The sequence below is a fragment of the Mya arenaria genome, chromosome 10, assembly GCF_026914265.1.
Source record: "Mya arenaria isolate MELC-2E11 chromosome 10, ASM2691426v1".
NCBI classification, from domain to species: Eukaryota; Metazoa; Mollusca; class Bivalvia; order Myida; family Myidae; genus Mya; species Mya arenaria.
Window position 1 is genome coordinate 18,494,091 of NC_069131.1, and position 22,634 is coordinate 18,516,724.

The 22,634-nt window shown below is 33.7% G+C and overlaps 1 protein-coding gene across 1 annotated transcript; it reads left to right on the plus strand.

Moving 5' to 3' along the window:
* Positions 1-5,043: 5,043 nt before the first annotated feature.
* Positions 5,044-12,092, plus strand: LOC128204414 (uncharacterized). Its single transcript, XM_052905830.1, has 2 exons — positions 5,044-5,425; positions 11,680-12,092. The coding sequence occupies exons 1-2, from the start codon at positions 5,044-5,046 to the stop codon at positions 12,090-12,092; spliced, it is 795 nt and encodes a 264-aa protein (XP_052761790.1).
* Positions 12,093-22,634: the final 10,542 nt, after the last annotated feature.

Consider the following 22,634-nt stretch of genomic DNA (forward strand, 5'->3'; position numbering starts at 1 on the left):
AAAAGGTTGAAAAATATGTTTCATAACCCTCGTACTTCAAATCAGTACGTATATACTTTTTCACTACTTATCATATAGTTCATTTATGGCAAATATTAAACGTTTATTTAATAGCTGAAAATGCACAAATATTAAATGACTGGTGGGTCCCAAACGATTTACAGTAATTAACTATCGTCTGATAAGGTAGAATTAGCGTGTGTTTCACATTTCTTTCATATTTAACACAGTGTCCTTCATAAGAACTATTATTTTCGATATTTATCACTCAATTTTGGTAAATCTATACAATTGAATTAATTGTGATACATCTTATAGGGAAGTAAGAGTGCATCCTAAAACTATTATATTTTAGGACATAAGTCTGTATTAAAATATAAAACAATTTACAAATAACATTATACAAAGGTTGTGATGACGGTACCATTTCTTTATTAATTATCTCAAGATCTTTTCTCAAGACAAATGTGCTTGCCCTTCTTTTGCTGTTTTTATTAAGGCACTTTTATTATATTTTTCTTGTAACTGCAAATAATAGCAAAGCGATTATAGTTAATTAAAATCAATGTTAGGTCTAACTGTGTTTTTTTATTTTAAATTTCTAAACATTAAAAGATAAAATAAGTTAAAATAACATTAAACAAAGGTTGTGATGACGGTACCATTCCTCTATCATTTATCTCAAGATTTTTTCTCAAGATAGAAGTGTTTTTCCTTCTTTTGCCGCTTCTATTAAGGCACTCAGAATATATTTTATTGTAACTACAAATAATAGCAAAGCGATTATAGTTAATTAAATAAATGTTAGGTCTTACTGTGTTTTTATTTTATATTTCTAGGCAGTATGTGGTCTACTGTAATAAGTTAAGATATGTATTAAGAATTAAAACTAATCATTAACAAATTTTAACCATATAATTATTCTTATCTATAACTTGTTTCTTATGTATGTCATTTGTTAAGTTGTTTCGTACTTTGATAACATTACGCTTCACTGTTATAGTGACACTCTTATTCAAAATCAGTACATACACATGCATAACAAACATCAATTTTGACAGATAAACCTTTAACTACTTAATAAATAATGCATTTATGGGAATATTAATTACTGATAACAAGATTGTAACCGTGTATTTAATAGCAGAAAACGCAAAACTATTAAATTATTGGTGAATGCTAAAATATTTACCGTGGTCTACTATAGTCTCATAAGGTAGAAATACCGTGTTTAATGCTCGTTTCTTTCAAATGTAACTTGGTATTCTTCATAAGAACCATTGTTTTCTAATTATATTAATCATTTTTGGAAGATAAATACATTAGCATTAATTGTGGTAAATCTTTTTTGGGAGTAAGAGTGCATCTTTAAGCAATACAACAAATAACACAAGGTTTCGATTCTGATCTTATCTACATAATATGGTTCGTTATTGACCAAGAGTCACCACATGTCACGTTTATATAATGAGAGCTACCATCGTGGACAACATTTATTTTTTAGATACAGTTATGGTTTTATTTGGCATATCTGTTACTTTATCAAAGAGCATTTTAGTTGTGTATTGTATTTTTGGTAAAGTTTCCCTTTTAAACTTCTATAATATCTCAGTCAGTGTTGATTACTGAGCTTGCCCTTGCAGTGCATGCTTCGTTTTTGAGTGAACATTGTTTGTTTTCTTCAATCATAAAACGCTGTATCATAGTCGTTTGAGCTCGAACCTTGTGCGTCTTTCACATACTTTATTTTTCTTGAATTGTTGACTACTTTCCTTTTACCTTTGTATTATTCGTGAAATGTAGTCAGTATTAATTCATCTGACTTACGTTTAAGATGGATTTGACATAAATATGATCAGTTCGAAAAGAATAGTAAAACTCTCACTATTCCGAACAAAACGCTTTATTTAAGATCAGACCAATTACCATATACATTTCAACTCTTGAATACAAAGACATGTCATATGATTTACACTTCATGTTTTGAAACCGTCTCAGACAATTTTATCAGCAATAGTTGTTTGATGCGCATATATGCATTTCTTTAAATACAAAACAACAAAAAGCGGTACATCCTTAATAAAATTTTCATGCGAAGTGAGTTAAAATACAACTTAAATGTGAAGTTGTTTCTTTAAATAACAGTTTTAATCATACAACTTTTATTTTTTGTTATAAATGTTTCTTGGTTGTATTATTTTAACATCGAAATGTTTGTACTTTCTTTTTTTATGGGGTACAAACCATTCAATTTAGTATTTTTTTAAAATGGAAATATCAAACTAGGTATTCAAAATGATGCTGTCTTACTTTAAATTTATATATTTTAGTGAGTGCATGAGTGAAATTTATGTTCACCGCTCCAGCATGGGGACTATACTTGTTCCTCATGCACATATGCACCCTACAAATAAATATGCTTTTCTCCCACCTCAGATAAGTAGATCGAACAATTTAACCATGCTTGAAATTCTTATCTTGCCCACGGGCGAAGATAGAATGCCCGTATGGAACTCCTTTGTAATGGTCGCCACATTGTAATTACCTCCCTTGTTGAAGACTGTCGTCTGCATCATCATGGAAACATTGTCTTGTGGCAATATTTAGAACACTAATTAATTATTCTCGCTTCTAATGTCACCAAAAACAGTTTTCAGGCAGTTTTCAAGAAATAATGCTTCACTTTCCTTAGACCTATTTAAAGACCGATTTGACTTTTAATATAATCTGAATCACTACGCGCATATCCATGACAACCACTAATTATCGCATAACCATACGCAGTTATTTTCATTAAGCACAAAAGAGTTCCAGCAAAAAAATAAGTTTTTACTTAATTTTGTTTAATTGAGATGGGAGAAAAAGCATCTCCCATAGCCGCTCGTGTAAGATAGGTTCATTCCGACCCTCGTGCAGGTAAACCTCGTTTCCGCAAAACACCCTGCGCTCGGGTCAGAATGAACCTATCTTACACTCTCGGCCATGGAAGATACTTATAATACTTTTCATGTCCCGACTAAAAAAACAACAACAAATATTTGTATTTATCTCAACATTAAAATATCTTGGTAGCAAAAGTTTTGGTCAAATGTCATGATATTTTTAAAAAAAATTAGCCGGGATGACAAAGGTCCACATTTTAACTATTAAATGTAATTCCGGATTCCAGTTGAAAACTTGCGTTCCTGGTTTCCAAAAGTAAAAGGAGTAACACCCTCATATAACATGGTTCATTATGTTTCGTCTGAGAGGGCTTATTTTAACTTTCGAAAATGATGTTTAAACAATAAATATGACAATACATGTGCTATCCCAACTATTAAAATACTAATTAAATATAAGAAAGGTGGCTGATTGAATAAGCTGATTGAATAAGAGTTTTCATGCAATGTTTCTGTATGATAACTTGCAAGGGATTCTGCTTTTCATATGTAATAATTCAAATTGAAACACAGACTTTCCACTGAATAATCATTTTTTTGTGATCAAAGGCAAAAGAAGGAATCAGTTTCGCTTTATGTTTTAAACACTTAAGGTTTACAAGTATGCCAAGGCAATACGAATTTACAATCTAGAAGAAATATTTTTCTCTCTAAATAAAAACCGGGCATATCAGAACGAATCCATGAAACTTCATAACCTCAAGTGTTGATGCTTCAGAGAGATAATTATTAATACGTAAATGTATAACAGAACAGTTTATTACTACATACAATTGTTCATGTGTTTTTTAGTGCGGTATAACGATAATCAACCGCCTATCTTGAAACGGCACATGGAACCAGAACATGCAAAAATAGATAATAAATACGACCGAAGTTCGCCACCAATATGACGTCATACTGTCGCAATACTGCCAACATAACAACTGCCTTATTATATAATACTTGTATAAAATGTTATGGGTATTTTCAAGCTATAATGCCAAAAAACAAATTAAATAAAATATTCAACCTTAAGATACCTATCTGCTTGCCGCGGCTCCAATATCTCTGGTTAGAATAATACGCCTTTAGTTAAGCATAAACTAATCTGTTTTATCTTGGACGGGGAACAATTTTATAGGTTTCGCTATAAACCTTTCAAGATACCTTAAAACTACCGTAGTATTGCCTAAAGCAAATATGAAATCAAAATCTTAAAGCCCGATTTTATAATTAAGCCGTATCTGTTGTTAGCGCAAGGCAGAAAATAATACGAAGTTGATAGCTATAAGCAATGATACACTTGCAAAACCAAACATGATAGACTGAGCCTGAAAATATTAATTTATACGAATGAAAAACAACCTATTTAATATGAATGTTGGCCATTGCCTTAGCAGTTTAGAAAACAATACGAACCGCGATCGCATTTTGGAAAGGTACACATAACGAGAGATTTGTAACCTTTCATCCGAAGCCTTGATATAATGTAATCGTAAATACTAAAAATTATTTAAGGTTTTAATGATTAACGAGACAATAAATCAAAATTTGCACACAATACATACCGCAAACTACGGTTGTGTTTATTTACACTTAAGCGTAAAACGGCCGTAATTCAATCTGTTTAAGTTACGTTTTAATTTATATGAAGTTACATTGTGAAATATTAAAATGGCGTCAGAAAAAAGAAAAGTGCGTCTTTTAAATTGCATTTATCATTTAATCAAGAGTCTTTTTTTATTTAACGAGTAATGTATAAAGTAAAAGTGTAATTAGTACTGCGTTTTGTTCCGGAATAATTTATTCGACTCTCGTAGACCTTTGCAGAGTTTGAATTCTCTCAGGTAGCGCCTCTTGAAATATCAATCGGCAAAGATCCACTCCATTCAAACTAATCACCAACATCAAAACGCACCTCTTAACACTCGTATATATGTATCGTTTCCTGTCGTCTCTTAACCTTGCAGCTTTTTTACTTCTATGAGAACTAAGAATAATTGGAAAAAATACGGTAATCATCAGTATCTCATAGCTGCTCTTAGATATATTGAACGGTTATTTTCTCATTCGCAAACATTCAGCTTACCTGAAAACTTACATCCAATCTCGTTCGAGAATGACTGGACTACTTCAGCTGCTGTTACTGGTCAGCATGAGTGTGGCTTCCGAGCCATCTTGTCCTGCATGCTCCAAATATGACTACGAGGAGAAGGTGCTCGAGAGAATGGTCCGCATGGAGTTCGCTTTTGAGAAAGTGTTGAAGGAAAATAAGGATGTTAGCAAAACTGTCGAGCAAGATCTAACGCGGATCAAAGAAGAAAACGAACGTTTGCACGCGACCATTGATGCCCTAAAGGATCAACAGGAGCAAGCAGAACGCAGACTGGTTTCGCTCATGGAGGAAGTTGAGAGAAACCAGTCCAGCACACTGGAGAAGATAGTTTCTGATTCTAACACTACGTTAGAACAAACTATTACCGCATTCAATGATTTAAAAGGTAAGTTTAGGTTTGAGCTTTGACACTTTATAACAAATGAAGTTGTATGACTTCTGATAAACTAAGAATGAACTAAGAGTTTGTATGAATAATAATGAAAATCATATTATTTTGCTTTGATCATAACGATCCATTTTACGCCTGTACAAATCATTAAGACAGGTCACATCACTGTCAACGTTTGGTAATAATGCTCTCATAAGATGGAGGACGTGCACAATATATTTTAAATAATAACAATAGCAATAAAAGCCCAAAAGAAATGGTCAAGTTTGACGAATGATTTATATCAAGTGTTTTTTTTATTCATTTCTGGCTAAGCCCGTAATGGTCTACATTAGGTTTTGCGTCTTTAAAGCGCAATGCATTGTAGCAACTTGAGCTATGTGTAATGTTTACAATAATGGTTTTGTGTAACGAACTAATTATTTTAAAATATTATTAGCTCCGACTATGGTCATTCAAGGTCCCGGTATTCAGCTCACCTGATCACATTAGTGACCCAACGTCAATTTGTCCATACCATTTTGAATGCTAGATGCGGGGCTAAGTGTCCACTTTCTGTCTTTATTGAAAACTTTGGAAACATTCGAAACAATTGACCTGATTTCAAAATAATTAAACAAACATGTTTCTCAGGTGACCCTCTGTAAAGTCCCGTCACCCCATTGTGATTCATGAAAAATGGCCGCCAGAGACAGGGCTACTTTTCAATACTTGTCTTCATGGAAAACTTTGAAACTCTTCTCTCAAGTAACTTTTTGCCCGATTTCAAAATAATATCACAGGCATTTTGATTTTGAAAACATGATTGCGAGGGGCGGTGCTAAGTGTCCACTTTCTGTCTTTATGGCAAACTTTGAAAATCTCAAAAACTTTTCCCGATTTCAAAATAATTTCACAGAAATGTTTCTTAGGTGACCCTATATCAAACTCCTACCCTATTGTAATACATAAAAACATGGCCATCAGGGGCGGGGCTATATTTCATAATATGAATACAGAAATGCAGGTGACCATTTTATCAAAATTATCTTTTTTTATCATAAGTATTATTTTCTTGTTTTACAATAACAAAATATATAAACTTCAAACTACATGAACGTATTTCAAAATAACAATGTGCTCCTTTGTGATAAGTTATATAATTTCAACCTTAATATTGTTTGTGTAATGGCCCTTCGCAGCTTATTTAACTTATATATTTTGTTCATGTTTAGAAATAGGCCGTTTTATAGTTTTATCTGCGGCATATGTGCATGTGGCGTTTAGAATGGTGTCCGATGAATTATTTTAGAGCCTGTCTTTCTTTACTATGAAAAGTTGTCATGTGATATAAATTGTCATTGTCGGAGAAATTGCATTACTTTCAATATTTTCCATGTATTACAATGGGTTGTTCATTTACAAATATGCTTAGTTTAAAGGGACCCAGATTAGTTTGATCAGTGGTAAAATAAAATAAAATATGACTAGTTCTAAATATATATTTTTTAAAACCCGTATAAAAGCTGTCTTTTTTGAAACCTCATTTATTTACATTTACAGACCATTTACGAATAGAACCATGTTTGATATATTTGCTTCGTTTTGAAATTTAGCTATGATGTCCAGGAGTTTTATAATTGATGTTAAAAACACTAAATCAGATTAAACTATGCAGCATTTTGGACAAATGTGACTCCCATCTGCTTCCATTGTGTAATATTAAATTGATTAATATGACCCGATTTGGGGGACTCTTTCATTAAGGAAATTATCTTGAATTTTGCGCCTTCAGTGGCGACATACGTACACATAGCTTTGTAAGACCTTATTTTTTCCAGATCATATTCTTCCCACCTGGGAAAAATAGGATCCTATTCTTCACAGCTGGAAAAAATAAGATCTCATTTGTCACACATTTCGAACATATATGTCACAGCTCCTGGGAAATGTGTAATCGAAGCCGGTTTTTATGTACCATGAAATCACATTCCTCACAGGTCAAAAATCGCATCATTTTTTAACAAAAAAGTAAATTTTACAACTGAGTTTCATTTGTCACAGATTGCTATTTCCAGTATAGCAGATACATTTTATTGATTTACTTGTATGCTTATAGATTCTAGTCATTAAGAATCGTTAATTATGTTGTTGTCGTTTCTGTTGTTGTTGTTGCTGTTAGTTGGCTGCAGTTAAAGGCGAAGTGGCGGTTGTTGGAGAGATAGTTGCTTTATTTTTTATGTTGTTTCTGTACGGGTATAAGTGGTATATGTAGGAATAAAATTGGTTCTTGTTGGCACTATAATAGTTGGTGTATGCCTAGTAAAGATAGATGGCACTGTGTTTGTTGTCTTGAGTTGTGTTTGCATAGACAGCTGTACTGGAAAAAGTATTTTCAACGCTTTCGACGGCTAAAATTCGGGCAAGCAGTGAATACCGCAGTGCTAGAAGAGCTTTGGTTTAAAGATAATTATGTTCCGAGCTTGCCTGATATGGTCGAGCATTTACGGTAATGTGACAATTCCCTCGGGGATACAATCCGACCAAGATACATACATGTATAGAACAAATATTAGTTTTAAGAATTGGTGGTGGTGCTGTTGTTATTGTTGTTGTAAGAATATGTTTTATTTTTTTGTATAAGGCGTAGTTTTAAGAATATGTGTTGTTGTTGTTGTTGTTTATGATTTTGTTGTTGTTGTTGTTGTTGTTCTTCTTCTTCTTCTTCTTCTTCTTCTTCTTCTTCTTCTTCTTCTTCTTCTTCTTCTTCTTCTTCTATATTTTATTATTATTATTATTATTATTATTATTATTATTATTATTATTATTATTATTATTATTATTATTAATTTTATCATGCTATTATTTTTTATTATTATTTTTTATTTCTTTTTTTATTATTACATTTTTAAAATCAAATTTATCAAACAGCAATGTCATTGACAAAATCTGTGAAGAATATGATTCTCTTGCTTACCACCGTTTTGGTCAATCATATATGTCACAGTTTGAAACTGTGAAGAATAGAATCCTTTTTTTCCCAGACCTGTGAAGAATATGATCTAGGAATAGTAAGGTCCTACATAGCTTTAAACTTGTAAAGCTTTTAAATATATTATTATAACTAATGCAGACCCCTTCCAGATACTTCGAAGTACTTATTTACGTATTTTTATTGGATATATTTTGGCGATAAAGTGTGCTTCCCTCTCTTCATCGTGACTCTTTAACGTTTGATAGTCCCACACAATAATGAATTTTATCTAAATTCTAAACAAAATGGTTGTTACAATAAAAAAAACATTATCAAACAATATGAAAAACTTAAATGATTTATCGACGTAAGTAATTATTTAAAAATGAGACAGGAAAAGAAAATATATTTTGACAAATTTGATAGTTTATTTCATGCTTTTCGATGAAATATTGGGTTTTATCAGTGAAATAACAACAGTGAAAATATAAAATTGATATTTTCACTGCAAAGTAAGGAAGAAAATATCAACTTTCATAACAACTTTTAAAATCCTTTGTCAAAACAGAACACTTCACTTTGAACCAGAAAATGTCTGCAAAAATGTCTAAAATTTAAAGTAATGTTTAATGAATTTAAATAAATAAATATTTGGAAATTAACAACTTAAGATTTATTACCGGTTATCCCTTTTTTCAAACGTTTTCTGCATCTTGAGGCTGATCAAATGTTCGAACATTTGCTTTAATACCAAACAAATTACAGACGAAAACAACTGTTCGAACATAAACATATTTTTATATCATCGTTCAAATGTATTTTGAACTGTTTGTCGTTGTAATACGTTAAACGAGCTTCCCGAAAGATGCACACAACAATTTACAGATAATCTGATATTTTTTTACCCCACCCACGCCTCAAAATTGTCAACAAACTAGCGTAGCGTTCACTCTTACATGAAAACAAACCTGTTTATAGCTAAACCCGTCCCTGCATTTTTTATGAAAAACACTTTCGATTAGTCCTTCATACATAAATACACCCAAAGCTAGCTCAATCTGATAGTCTGTGTCAGGTTTTCCAGTTTCACTGCCTGTCACCCAAGTGCTTGTGCGTCTGTATTTTCTAAGGCGTTTTGGCCCAAAATGCCATTCTTTGAGGTTTTTCAACTGAACCTTGACTCAAATGGCATTCTAAGCATCAAATGGGGCAGTTCTACACATCTTTGCACACATTTCAAGTTCTCAAAGTTGAATTTTCACCAAATTTTGACATTTTCAGTGCTCGTAAGATTGCAGACGACTCATTTTTTTTAAAAGTAGGCGAAAGTTGTGAAAACCAGGAAATAGCATATTTTGATCAACCGGACAGATAAATGCATTTAATTATGAACATTTGCCAGAAATAGTGAAATGCAATATATTTCTTACCAAAAATGACTCTTTTTAAAAAAGCAGTTTGGTCCCTTTTAGGTTACACACCACCATTGTTATTTCCTATATAATTCAATGTAAAATTATAATTTTTAGACAACATTTAAAGGCATTTAGAGCGAATGCAGGCTATAATAACCATATATATTCTTAAAGTACAAGCTTTAAATTACCTTTTAAGCCAATAAAAAAGGGGGGTCAAGTTATTCCTAAGAAAAATCGCTCCACTTGAAAAACAAACTCTAAAAATTGCACCGTCCGCCATGACAGTTGTTTCAAAATGACCTTTCAACTATAGGGCAGCGGTTTATGCTTTAATCTCTACTCTAAATGATAAATCAAGCAACGATAGATACTTAAGGAATAAAAGTTTCAGGAATAATGATATTTTTGATTTACAGTGTATTGAGCATGTGAAAACATGTCTATCAATCATAAGAACATTTTTTTTTAATTGAGAATTTTCCACACAACGGAAGTACATATGACGTAATGGTGACGTCATTCCTGGTCTCTGACATTAAGATGACTGAATATCCATGGTTCATGAAAAACAGTCTAAAACTGAGAAAAATGTTTAAAATCCAATGAATATCCGCATTTGTTTTACTAACACATTTGACCTTCCAAATTTTCGTTCATAAAATAGCGACGTAGTAATTTGGTTATGTATTCATACCCAGCTTAAAATAAAAGTGTTTTCGTTACTTTTTTGAAACTATTTACACTTATAATACTTCATTGATTACTGTTCATTAAAAGTTTGCACTAAAAAACGAGCGAATATTAACCTATAAGAATAAATAGCAGAGAACTTTTTCTCAATAAACCGCAAATAGAAAAGTTGACAGCTATAATTTTGTGTGAGGGGCGCCCTTGGGTAGCGGCGTTAATAACACCCATTTCAAAAAAGGGGTAATTAAGAAAAAAACACTCCGAAAATAAGCAAAAAAGAAACAGAAAATTTGTTTATTTCATTGTAAGATCGTATTTAATTTAACTCGTGATCATAGCAAAAACTAAATTATCACTCGTGGCGTCGCAACTCGTGAAAATATGTTTTTCTATGAAAACCCGTTATATAAATACGATCTTACACCGAAATGCGTTTTTGTCATTAGCTGTTTAGTGGTTGTTCATAGAAGTAAGTTTGCTCAATCTATACAAAGTTAACATGCTAGTTTTTTTCATATGGGGAGTCAGTTTTCAAACTTATGTCTTTCATCTGCTACGCTGACTTATATCATTTGATTAAACGTAAACAATCTCGCACTTTAAGTATTTCGATACAATAATGTCCCGTTTACAATGATAAAACTCATTCCCATAAACTTTCTAATTGAAATTTATACATATATAGCAACTCATTGTTCAAACCAAATCGCTATTTTACTGGTGTACTTCCACGCCCGCTCTAAAACGATCGGTCGCCTGACACACGTGAGATGATCGTATACACGACAATCGAGAACAACCAAATAAGACTTAATGCTTATTTTCGGATATATATAAGTATTTTAAAAACAATTCTAAATAAGCGCTTCTGCAATAACCCTTCGCTAAACCATTGGACGATCTCAATGTTTTGGATCGCTGATGACGTAGAATGTCGTTGCTATGCTGACGATCACCCTTTATCAGCACATATAATTTTACAATTAGTGATTACATAGTTCACAAATGATTGAAAATGTGATCATTTTTGTAAATTATGTTTTCAAACCGTAGCCTTAATACACCTCATAGACTTCTATCATCTAATCTAATCATAAACCATATCGAAAGAACTTACTTATTTATATATGCAGTCAATTAAATGTTATAAAAATCATAGCATTCTAAAATTTAACGTTATGTTTCAGACCAAATCGCTACTCCACTGGTATACTTCCATGCTCGATCTCCGCAGAGAACCGCCCTGTCCACAGGTGAGGTGATCGTGTACAAGACAATTGATACCAACCAGGGCAACGGATACAGCTCCACTTCGGGCAAGTTCACTGCTCCAGTACGGGGACTCTTCTTGTTGCTCATGCATACATGCATAACTTTACAAAACTTCGATTTTCTCCAGATAGTTAAGGAAGGCTCAGTCCTCACTGGAACTTCAAACTATGACCAAAACTATCATACCTGTTCTAGTAGTCAGGTGATTGTACAGCTTGATGGCGGTGAAACTATCTGGGTACAATGCTCCAATGGGGGATCTGACAGACAACTGTATGATCATGCGCATTATTGGAACAGTTTTGGTGGTGTTCTCATTCACAACTGACCTGCTTAGAACGTTGTTAATAGAAAGTCATAAAGCGAAAACACAACATACGATATAAATCTTGCAATTATTGATTACCTATTTTACAATTAAAGTATTAAGATTGGGCAAAAAACGTACATCGGAAGTGGAAGTAAATTAATTTTGCATTGATTGATTACCTATTTCAGAAAAAAAGTATTATCATACCGTTATATATCCTTATTCAATCATTGCAAACTATCGCCTGTACCCCGTCTGTATGTTGTGTATGTTATATAAATATTGTTGAATATCGCCTTTGTGCGTGATAACGCACCGAACGAGATGTCATGCAGGTCATCAGAAAAGCATCCTATCGAAATATTACATTAATTTTATACCTAAGTATTTATTCCTATTTATTTTTCGGTTTCATTTTGATTTATTTTTATCGCTTCTTTCAAATGTTTAAATGTTAAATGGCTTGCGTAACATTATGTTACGTATATCTGTGCACTGAAGTCAATGGAGAATACTCCAGTAAAACAGAAGTCAGAAGTTACGGAAGTCACTTTATTGAGAAAAATAAGAAGACAATGTTTTATATCATTATTATAGATAAATAAACAAATTGCTAATACAAAAACAGTTATTATATGTCACAGCACAAACATAACAAACATAAACGGTACTTATTTGACGAGTATAAACAATCTTAATTTTCAACGAAACGCGACAATTTTAACAAAATATAATGTTCATACAACATTTTGACGATCATATTAAATATGCAGAATTCAGGGAAGTTAGTAAATAAATCGCTATTACTATCGATAAATCGAACTCGCCCTCTTTTTCTTTTTAAGAAGGGCTGTTATTGTTTATGATGGTTATTAATGATCGTCGAATTGGCAAACAACTAATTGTCTGAATAGATTGGAGGTGTTCTCTGCTTCATGATTATCCTCATGTTTCTTTGGCTATTATAATGTAACTGAATATCTACATACTACTGGTGGTGTGAATAAAACTCACTGTGAGGGAGCAAGAATTGTGACGTCACCACAAATGTGTACGACAACGACGATCTTGACACAACACAAGGTATGTTTTTTTTTTATATTTTCTTTAGTAAATTGAATCAAATTAAAACAAGACCTCGCCCATGGTACGTCACATTATTTCAGCTTTCACGTGGTATACTGTCTGTCATTCTTGATGTTGTAGTTTTTGAGAACATTCAAAAACAAATTTTGAATCGGCGATGCAGACGACCACACATTTTGTTAATTTTGCAAAAACAATGATACATCGGCTAGTTTCAACTGGCTCTTTACAAAAACATATTTAAACAGTAAATATATGTCATTTACAATACCCTTTTCAAGGCGAAATGATGTTTTTAAAAGAAATCCTACAATATTAAATTATGCGAACGACCACAATCGAGAATTTAGGCGAACGACCACACCCTTTTTTATCTTATTTTGATAGGAGTGCGAATAAAGCTTCGTAGCACATTGGAAACAACACCGGACAGCAATTTTGGCGACACCGGTTCGAACCCGGTCTCCGACTTAATTTTGTTATATTTTTGTATATTTTGTACATTTATGGTATCAAAGAGTAAAACATTTTATTAAATAATTGTCCAGAGATTCGTTACAGAGAAAAACTTTTTTGGTGCCAATCTGGGATATTATCCCTTAAATATAGAATATTGTGTCAACGTTGCTTCGTTTAAAGTAAAAAGGTCGACCACTTCAAATGTTCCATTTGTGTTGAAATATTCCAGACAAAGACTAAATGTAGTATATTATATGATAGATTTTTTTTCTACAAAATGATATGCATTTACTCTTTAGATGTCATGTGCATGGCGAGGAGAAGCCCTTCGTTTGTTTGAATTGCGAGAAGTCGTTTCCAACCAATGCTGATCTTTAAAATCATATTCGACGTGAAAAAAGCAGGGGTGTAACTGTCACGAATGTGGGATGTCTTTCTCAGAAAAGACAAACCTGAAGGCACAATTGGATATGCACAAGGGGGAGTCAAGCCTTAAATGTATAGAGTGTGAAAAAGTGTTTCGGCACCGGAGCAGCCTTTCCAGGCATAAGAAAATTCACAAAAGCAACATGGATTAATTACAATAAGGCTCTATGTTTCGTTTGATTTTTTGTTCGATTAATCTTATTACTACTTTTCCTGTTATGACATGGTTATTAGAAAAACAGATTGTATTTTCTAACAATATTTTTTTAAGTAATCGCCGTAAGTACATTAACAGGAAGGCATTTTCAGTACGGTTTTAGTAAATTCTTGCTTTTGTTTGAGGAGATGAATTTTTAGCTCGACTATCCAAAGACTAAGGAGAGCTATACTACTCACCCTACCGTCGACCCCAAATCTTGTTTAAAGTTTTGCATGTAAGCACCTTTAAGTCATTATCTCAGCAAATACATGTATAGTATTGAAACTTTAGATATGTGTCCTCAACTACACAATCTAAATCATTACTCAAGCGAGATAACTCTATCTTGCATATAATGCAAATTATTGACCTTTATCATTCGACATTGAAATTCTGTTTAAGGTTTTGAGTAGAAGCACAGTTAGGTGGATTGTAATGATACTTTATTCAACGGTACTCAACGATCAAGCGTGCTAAACGAGTTAAATAAGATAACTGTATTTTGCATATTATGCAAATTATGGTCCTTTATAGTTTGATTAAGAAATGCTTGTAAGGTTTCGCAGGTAACCACATTTAAGTCAATATGTCAGCAAATATCCTTGTTTTAGTCTGAGTCGATGGGTTTGCATAAATGATTATTGTAATGTGATTCATTTCACTTTTTGTGATTTGCTATGTGATCACATTTTTATGTTTAAGTTTTGCATGTAAACAGCCTGATCAGTATTACATGCTAAATCAATCTTATATTGATGTGATTTATACTCTGAAATTCTTCACTGGGATTCGTTTGTATTTTTAAAATTAACACAATGCACGTTTTCAAATATCAGTTTTATTTGATTTATCTTAGCAATTATTACCATATAATAATAATTATTGCCATATAAGTGACATGTCAATACAGAATTATGGCACAACACATATGTTATCAGATACAACTTTGTAAATGAATAATGACTACACATGTCCTTCGCCGGCTATAAATGAACTACCCTGTAGCATTAGAAGTTTTTTTTCGATGGCGTCCATTTCGGTGCAATATGTGTATTGATGACCACGTAGAGGTACATCAACATTGACAAGATCAGACCGTCTGTTCTTTCTCCGGTGAAGACTCAGCCCAGATTTCTTCCACATCTAGTTTTATAACTGAAAAAAACGGTATGAATTTGTTTACTGTAAATCACATGATTTTGTTTAAACATGCTGCAATATCCATTGACAAAATTTGATCTTATTCTCAGTTATCAAAATATCAAATAAAACAATTTGAACCACAAGTAAACACGTGACGAGGTCTGAACACATTTGAATAAATTGCATTCTGGATGAAAGCTTGCGGGTCTAAAATTTGCAACGCCAATTTATTTCGTTAATCAGTGAAAAACTGACCATTTTATTTATTGTAAATCAACACAAAACATAATAATTTGAGATTTCTTTACGCATGTAAGATTACATAACAATACTTTTTTTACGGAATGCCGTAAGGGCCATCGCCTGTGAATGTGTTGATCTGAAACACTATACTCGATAGTACGTGTGAAAAAGGGAAATCACGAAACTACGATGGTGAAAACGCGACAGTACGATGATGAATACGCGACAGTACGATAACGAAAACGCGTTTATACGAAAGTACGATGATGATAATGCGATAAATTTCGTGTTATCACCATTGTACTTTCGCGTTTTCACCATCGTACTATCGCGTTTTCATCATCGTACTGTCGTGTTTTCATCATCGTACTATCGCGTTTTCATCACCGTACTGTCGTGTTATCATCATCGTACTATCGGCTTCAGGTGCGCATGCGCATAGAAGAATTGACCCTCCATGTGACAATAGTCGGTTTTAGTGGTGCTTGTATGAAGTCATTGAATCATGTCGTGAACTGAAGCTGTTATAACGCATTTTGAATTGTACTGAAATACTGTTCATTAAAAGTTTAAACAACGATTGACACAATACAGATTAAATTATGAATTATCTTTATACAATAAAACCAACCAGTCAAAACAGTATCTTCGAATAGTTTTCCAAATGCAGTACCTCTGAGGTCACATCATCATCATCATTATCATCATCATCATCATCATCATCATCATCATCATCATCATCATCATCATCATCATCATTAGCAGCAGCAGCAGCACCACCACCACAGCCACTTCTAATTCATCATTCAATTTGTGTCAAGTGCTTGTGGATTATTTTAGACGCTTTTTAAGAATACAACCTATAAGACTGATATATTACAGATACAATAGAAGCATAAGCAGCATATAGTTAATCAAAAAAGAGACCGCGAATAGTAGTTTTAGTAGAATGGTAGAAATAGTAGTAGTGGTGGTTGTGGTCGAAGTAGTAGTAGTAATAGCAACAACAGCAACAGCATGAGAAGTAATAGTAGTAGTAATAGTATTAGTACTAGTATTAGTATTAGTAGTAGTAGTAGTAGTAGTAGTAGTAGTAGTAGTAGTAGTAGTAGTAGTAGTAGTAGTAGTAGTAGTAGTAGTAGTAGGAGTAGTAGTAGTAGTAGTAGTAGTAGTAGTAGTAGTAGTAGTAGTAGTAGTAGTAGTAGTAGTAGTAGTAGTAGTAGTAGTACTGGTAGTGGTAGTGGTAGTACTGGTAGTGGTAGTGGTAGTGGTAGTAGTAGTATAAATAGTGGTGGAAGTGGTAGTGGTAGTAGTGGTAGTGGTAGTGGTAGTGTTTGTGGTAGTGGTAGTAGTGGTAGTAGTAGTAGTAGTAGTAGTAGTAGTAGTAGTAGTAGTAGTAGTAGTAGTAGTAGTAGTAGTAGTAGTAGTAGTAGTAGTAGTAGCAGCAGCAGCAGCAGCAGCAGCAGCAGCAGCAGCAGCAGCAGCAGCAGCAGCAGCAGTAGTAGTAGTAGTAGTAGTAGAAGTAATAGTAGTAGTAGTAGAAGTAGTAGTAGAAGTAGTGGTAGTTGTGGTAGTGGCAGTGGTAGTGGTAGTGTCTACCGGTATGATATAAACCTACATGTAGAATGTATACCCGGTATGATATATACCTACATGTAGAATGTCTACCCGGTATGATATAAACCTACAGGTAGAATGTCTACCCGGTATGATATAAACCTACATGTAGAATGTCTACCCGGTATGATATATACCTACATGTAGAATGTCTACCCGGTATGATATAAACCTACATGTAGAATGTCTACCCGGTATGATATAAACCTACATGTAGAATGTCTACCCGGTATGATATAAACCTACAGGTAGAATGTCTACCCGGTATGATATAAACCTACATGTAGAATGTATACCCGGTATGATATATACCTACATGTAGAATGTCTACCCGGTATGATATAAACCTACAGGTAGAATGTCTACCCGGTATGATATATACCTACATGTAGAATGTCTACCCGGTATGATATAAACCTGCATGTAGAATGTCTACCCGGTATGCTATAAACCTACATGTAGAATGTCTACCCGGTATGATATAAACCTACATGTATAATGTCTACCCGGTATGCTATAAACCTACATGTAGAATGTCTACCCGGTATGATATAAACCTGCATGTAGAATGTCTACCCGGTATGCTATAAACCTACATGTAGGATGTCTACCCGGTATGATATAAAACTACATGTAGAATGTCTACCCGGTATGCTATAAACCTACAGGTAGAATGTCTACCCGGTATGATATAAAACTACATGTAGAATGTCTACCCGGTATGATATAAACCTACATGTAGAATGTCTACCCGGTATGATATAAACCTACATGTAGAATGTCTACCCGGTATGATATAAACCTACATGTAGAATGTCTACCCGGTATGATATAAAACTACATGTAGAATGTCTACCCGGTATGCTATAAACCTACAGGTAGAATGTCTACCCGGTATGATATAAACCTACATGTAGAATGTCTACCCGGTATGATATAAACCTACATCCCGAGGATTCCGGTTTTGTGGAGATCCGGTTCAGTGAGTTTCCACTGTATATTTTTGTTTAAGGATGACATTATGCGAGTATATTGTTCTTTAATTGTGTCATATTGCGAGTATATTGTTGCTTAAGGATCACAATAAGGAAGTAAATTGTTAAAGGATGACATATTGCGAGTTAATTGTTAAAGGATGACATATTGCGAGTATATTGTTAAAGGATGACATATTGCGAGTATATTGTTAAAGGATGACATATTGCGAGTTAATTGTTAAAGGATGACATATTGCGAGTTAATTGTTAAAGGATGACATATTGCGAGTATATTGTTAAAGGATGACATATTGCGAGTATATTGTTAAAGAATGTCATATTGCGAATATTTTGTTAAAGGATAACACATTGCGAGTATATTGTTGAAGGGTGACATAATACGAGTATATTGTGTTTTATTTTCAGCTCGTCTTCCTATTGAAGATCTGCAGTAAATCTCAAATGCAGCCAAAAAGAACACTCGGAAAAAAGGTGATATCAAGATTGGAGACATGTTTCCCGAAACGAGAAAACTATTGCGGGAATTTCACAAAAGCCACAATAACAAACTTGGGCGGCTGCTGGGCCAGCACTTCAATTACAATAATGATGAACAAGATTTGCTCACTACGAATGGTTAAAGACACGCGCTTATTGTGTATTAACGTGTTTTACATTGTTATTTCTTTTAAAGGATTGGTTTATTTTATTATCATAAATTATTCAACATATTAAGTTGTTGTTTTTTTACTTGTGTAGGCCAATTACAATTGAGGACTTTTTCAGAATTGTTTTGTTTATGTGTTTTTTTTGTAGATCGATTCTGACGAATGCATAAACTATAGATTCTTGCTAGTGCTAGTAACGAAAGGTACACATACTTGGTGTTTGAATTTGTGTGTACATTAATGGCAATTAAGGATTCATACCTGCTACGTAGATCGATTCACAAAACTACACCAACAGCCAAATTTTGACAGGACATAGAGTTCTTTGGCGCCAAACCTTAACTCAAACCTTGTTTCCATAAGAAAAAAATATTTTAACTTTCATGCGTTTTGGCGACTAAAACATCACTATATATAAGTTTATTAAGTAATTTATTATTATTTAATATTATTTAAAACCATTCACTGCATATACGAGCCTTCTGTTCGATGGCATTTTGGTAATATTTATAGAGATCAATTAAACAATGACAGAGGCTAAGAAAAAATTATGCTTTACTGAGCATAACAGTTACAAACATCACTAGAGCGCTATGTTTTACTGGACATTACGTGCATTCACATAACTAGAGTGCTATGCTTTACTGAGCATAACGTTTATAAACATCACTAGAGCGCTATGTTATACTGGACAAAACGTGCATACACATAACTAGAGTGATATGCTTTACTGAGCATAACGTTTATAAATATCACTAGAGCGCTATGTTATACTGGACATAACGTGCATAAACATTACTAGAGTGCTATGCTTTACTGAGCATTACGTTTATAAACATCACTAGAGCGCTACATTATACTGAACACGTTTATAAACATCACTAGAGCGCTATGTAATACTGGACATAACGTGCATAAACATTACTACAGTGCTATGCGTTTCTGTGCATTACGTTTATAAACATCACTGGAGTGCTACGTTATACTGAACACGTTTATAAACATCACTAGAGCGCTATGTAATACTGGACATAACGTGCATAAACATTACTACAGTGCTATGCGTTTCTGTGCATTACGTTTATAAACATCACTGGAGTGCTACGTTATACTGAACACGTTTATAAACATCACTAGAGCGCTATGTTATACTGGACATAACGTGCATAAACATTACTAGAGTGCTATGCGTTTCTGTGCATTACGTTTATAAACATCACTGGAGTGCTACGTTATACTGAACACGTTTATAAACATCACTAGAGCGCTATGTAATACTGGACATAACGTGCATAAACATTACTAGAGTGCTATGCGTTTCTGTGCATTACGTTTATAAACATCACTGGAGTGCTACGTTATACTGAACACGTTTATAAACATCACTAGAGCGCTATGTTATACTGGACATAAAGTGCATAAACAGTACTACAGTGCTATGCTTTACTGAACATTACCTTTATAAACATCACTAGAGCGCTACGTTATACTGAACACGTTCATAAACATTACAAGAGTGCTATGCTTTACTGAACATTACCATTATAAACATCACTGGAGCGCTACGTTATACTGAACATGTTCTTAAACATTTCTAGAGTGCTATGCTTTACTGAGCATCACCTTTATAAACATCACTGGAGCACTACGTTATACTGAACACGTGCGTAAACATTTCTAGAGTCCTATGCTTTACTGAGCATTACGTTTATAACATCACTGGAGCGCTACGTTATACTGAACACGTTCTTAAACATTACTAGAGTGCTATGCTTTACTGAACATTACCATTATAAACATCACTGGAGCGCTACGTTATACTGAACACGTTCTTAAACATTACTAGAGTGCTATGCTTTACTGAACATTACCATTATAAACATCACTGGAGCGCTACGTTATACTGAACATGTTCTTAAACATTTCTAGAGTGCTATGCTTTACTGAGCATCACCTTTATAAACATCACTGGAGCACTACGTTATACTGAACACGTGCGTAAACATTTCTAGAGTCCTATGCTTTACTGAACATTACGTTCATAAACATCACTGGAGCGCTACGTTATACTGAACACGTTCATAAACATTACTCTAGTGCTATGCTTTACTGAGCATTACCCTTATAAACATCACTGGAGCACTATGTCTCACTAGATGATACAGTAATAAATTTTATTGGAGTGGTGTGTCTCACTTGACATTCCGTTGATAGACATTAATAGAGTGGTATGTCTCACTTGATGTTACATTAATAAACATTACTTGAGTGGTATATCTGACATAACATTACGTTGATAAACATTAATAGAGTGTTATGCCTCTCTTGACATTACATTCATAAACATTACTAAAGTAGTATGTCTCACTTGACGTTACGTTCATAAACATTTCTTGAGCGTCAAAGGAATATAACTCTGGAGCTACCCAAATCATTACCGATACTGACTTGAAGCATTTGACCGTCCAAGAAAGTCAACAGAAGACCCAAAACGTAAGTATAAGTAGCCAAGAATTGCATAGTCATTTATTGAATATAAAAACTAGAGGGATGTGCCAGTAGCCCGAACTATGGACATTATTATGTTTAAGGGTACAAAGATAATTTCCAAACTAACATTAAACACGAGCCAAAACGCTTTAAGGCAACAAACATAAAACAAATATTGAAATAGCGTCATCCGTAAATGTTGAGGTAACCGTCTTGGCAGAGTCAGTGAAAAATAAGTTAGAAATCCGTGGGGATTTGTATACTTTATTTGGGGTAACCGTCTTGGCACGTTCAGTGAAAAGTAAGTTAGAAATCAGTGGAGGTTTGTATACAACAGTTGTGGTAATCATCTTGGCTCGGTCAGTGAAAAGTAAGTTAGAAATCTCTGGGGATTTGTATACTTCATTTGGGGAAATCAACTTGGCTCGGTCAGTGAAACGTAAGTTAGAAATCACTGGGGGTATGTATAATATAGTTGAGGAAACCGCATTTGCACGACCAGTGATAACTAAGTTTAAAATCACTGTGGGTTAGTAAACAACAGTTGGGTTAACCGCCTTGGCTTGGTCAATGCAAAGTAATTTAGAAATCACTGGGGTTGGTATACTATGCTTGAGGTAACCCCATTGGCACGGTCAGTGAAAATTAAGCTATAACTCACTGGGAGGTTAGGCCGGTTTGCAGGCGCCCAAACTTATACTTTCACCAACAATTATTGATAAAGTGCAAAATTAACATAGCCGAAAAAAAGTTTAAACATTAAAGTATGATATGATAAATGGATTATTTCCCTTTATTAAGTATTTCAGTTTTAAACGTCTCCCGTTTGGGACCTACCTGTGCCTCATAACATGGTTTTTATTTGAATGTTTGACTAATGGGCTTGTCCCTGTAGTTTTCTTAAAAGTCATTCCTCAATCTCAAAATCGACTGATTATTCCATATTAAAGGGTCTGTGCACCAGATTGGCACCAAATAAAATTGTTTCTCTGTAACGAATCTCAGGACAATCATTAAATGGAATATGTTACGCTTCGATATCATAATTGTAAAAAAGTACCAAAATGTAAAAAAAAAATTGTGTCGGAGACCGGGTTCGAACCCGTGTCGCCAAAATGGCAGTTTAACGTTGTATCCACTGTGCTATGAAGGGTTACTTAAAACGAGTGGTATATTTGAGCTATATACCTAACTTGGTAATATCACGTGATAACACCGACTAGCCAATCACGCATTAGGAATGAATTCTTCT

Coding starts and splice junctions, on each gene's coding strand:
- LOC128204414 (XM_052905830.1), top strand. CDS start 5,044: ATGACTGGACTACTTCAGCTGCTGTTACTGGTCAGCATGAGTGTGGCT. Junction 5,426..11,679: donor CGCATTCAATGATTTAAAAG/GTAAGTTTAGGT, acceptor GTTATGTTTCAG/ACCAAATCGCTACTCCACTG.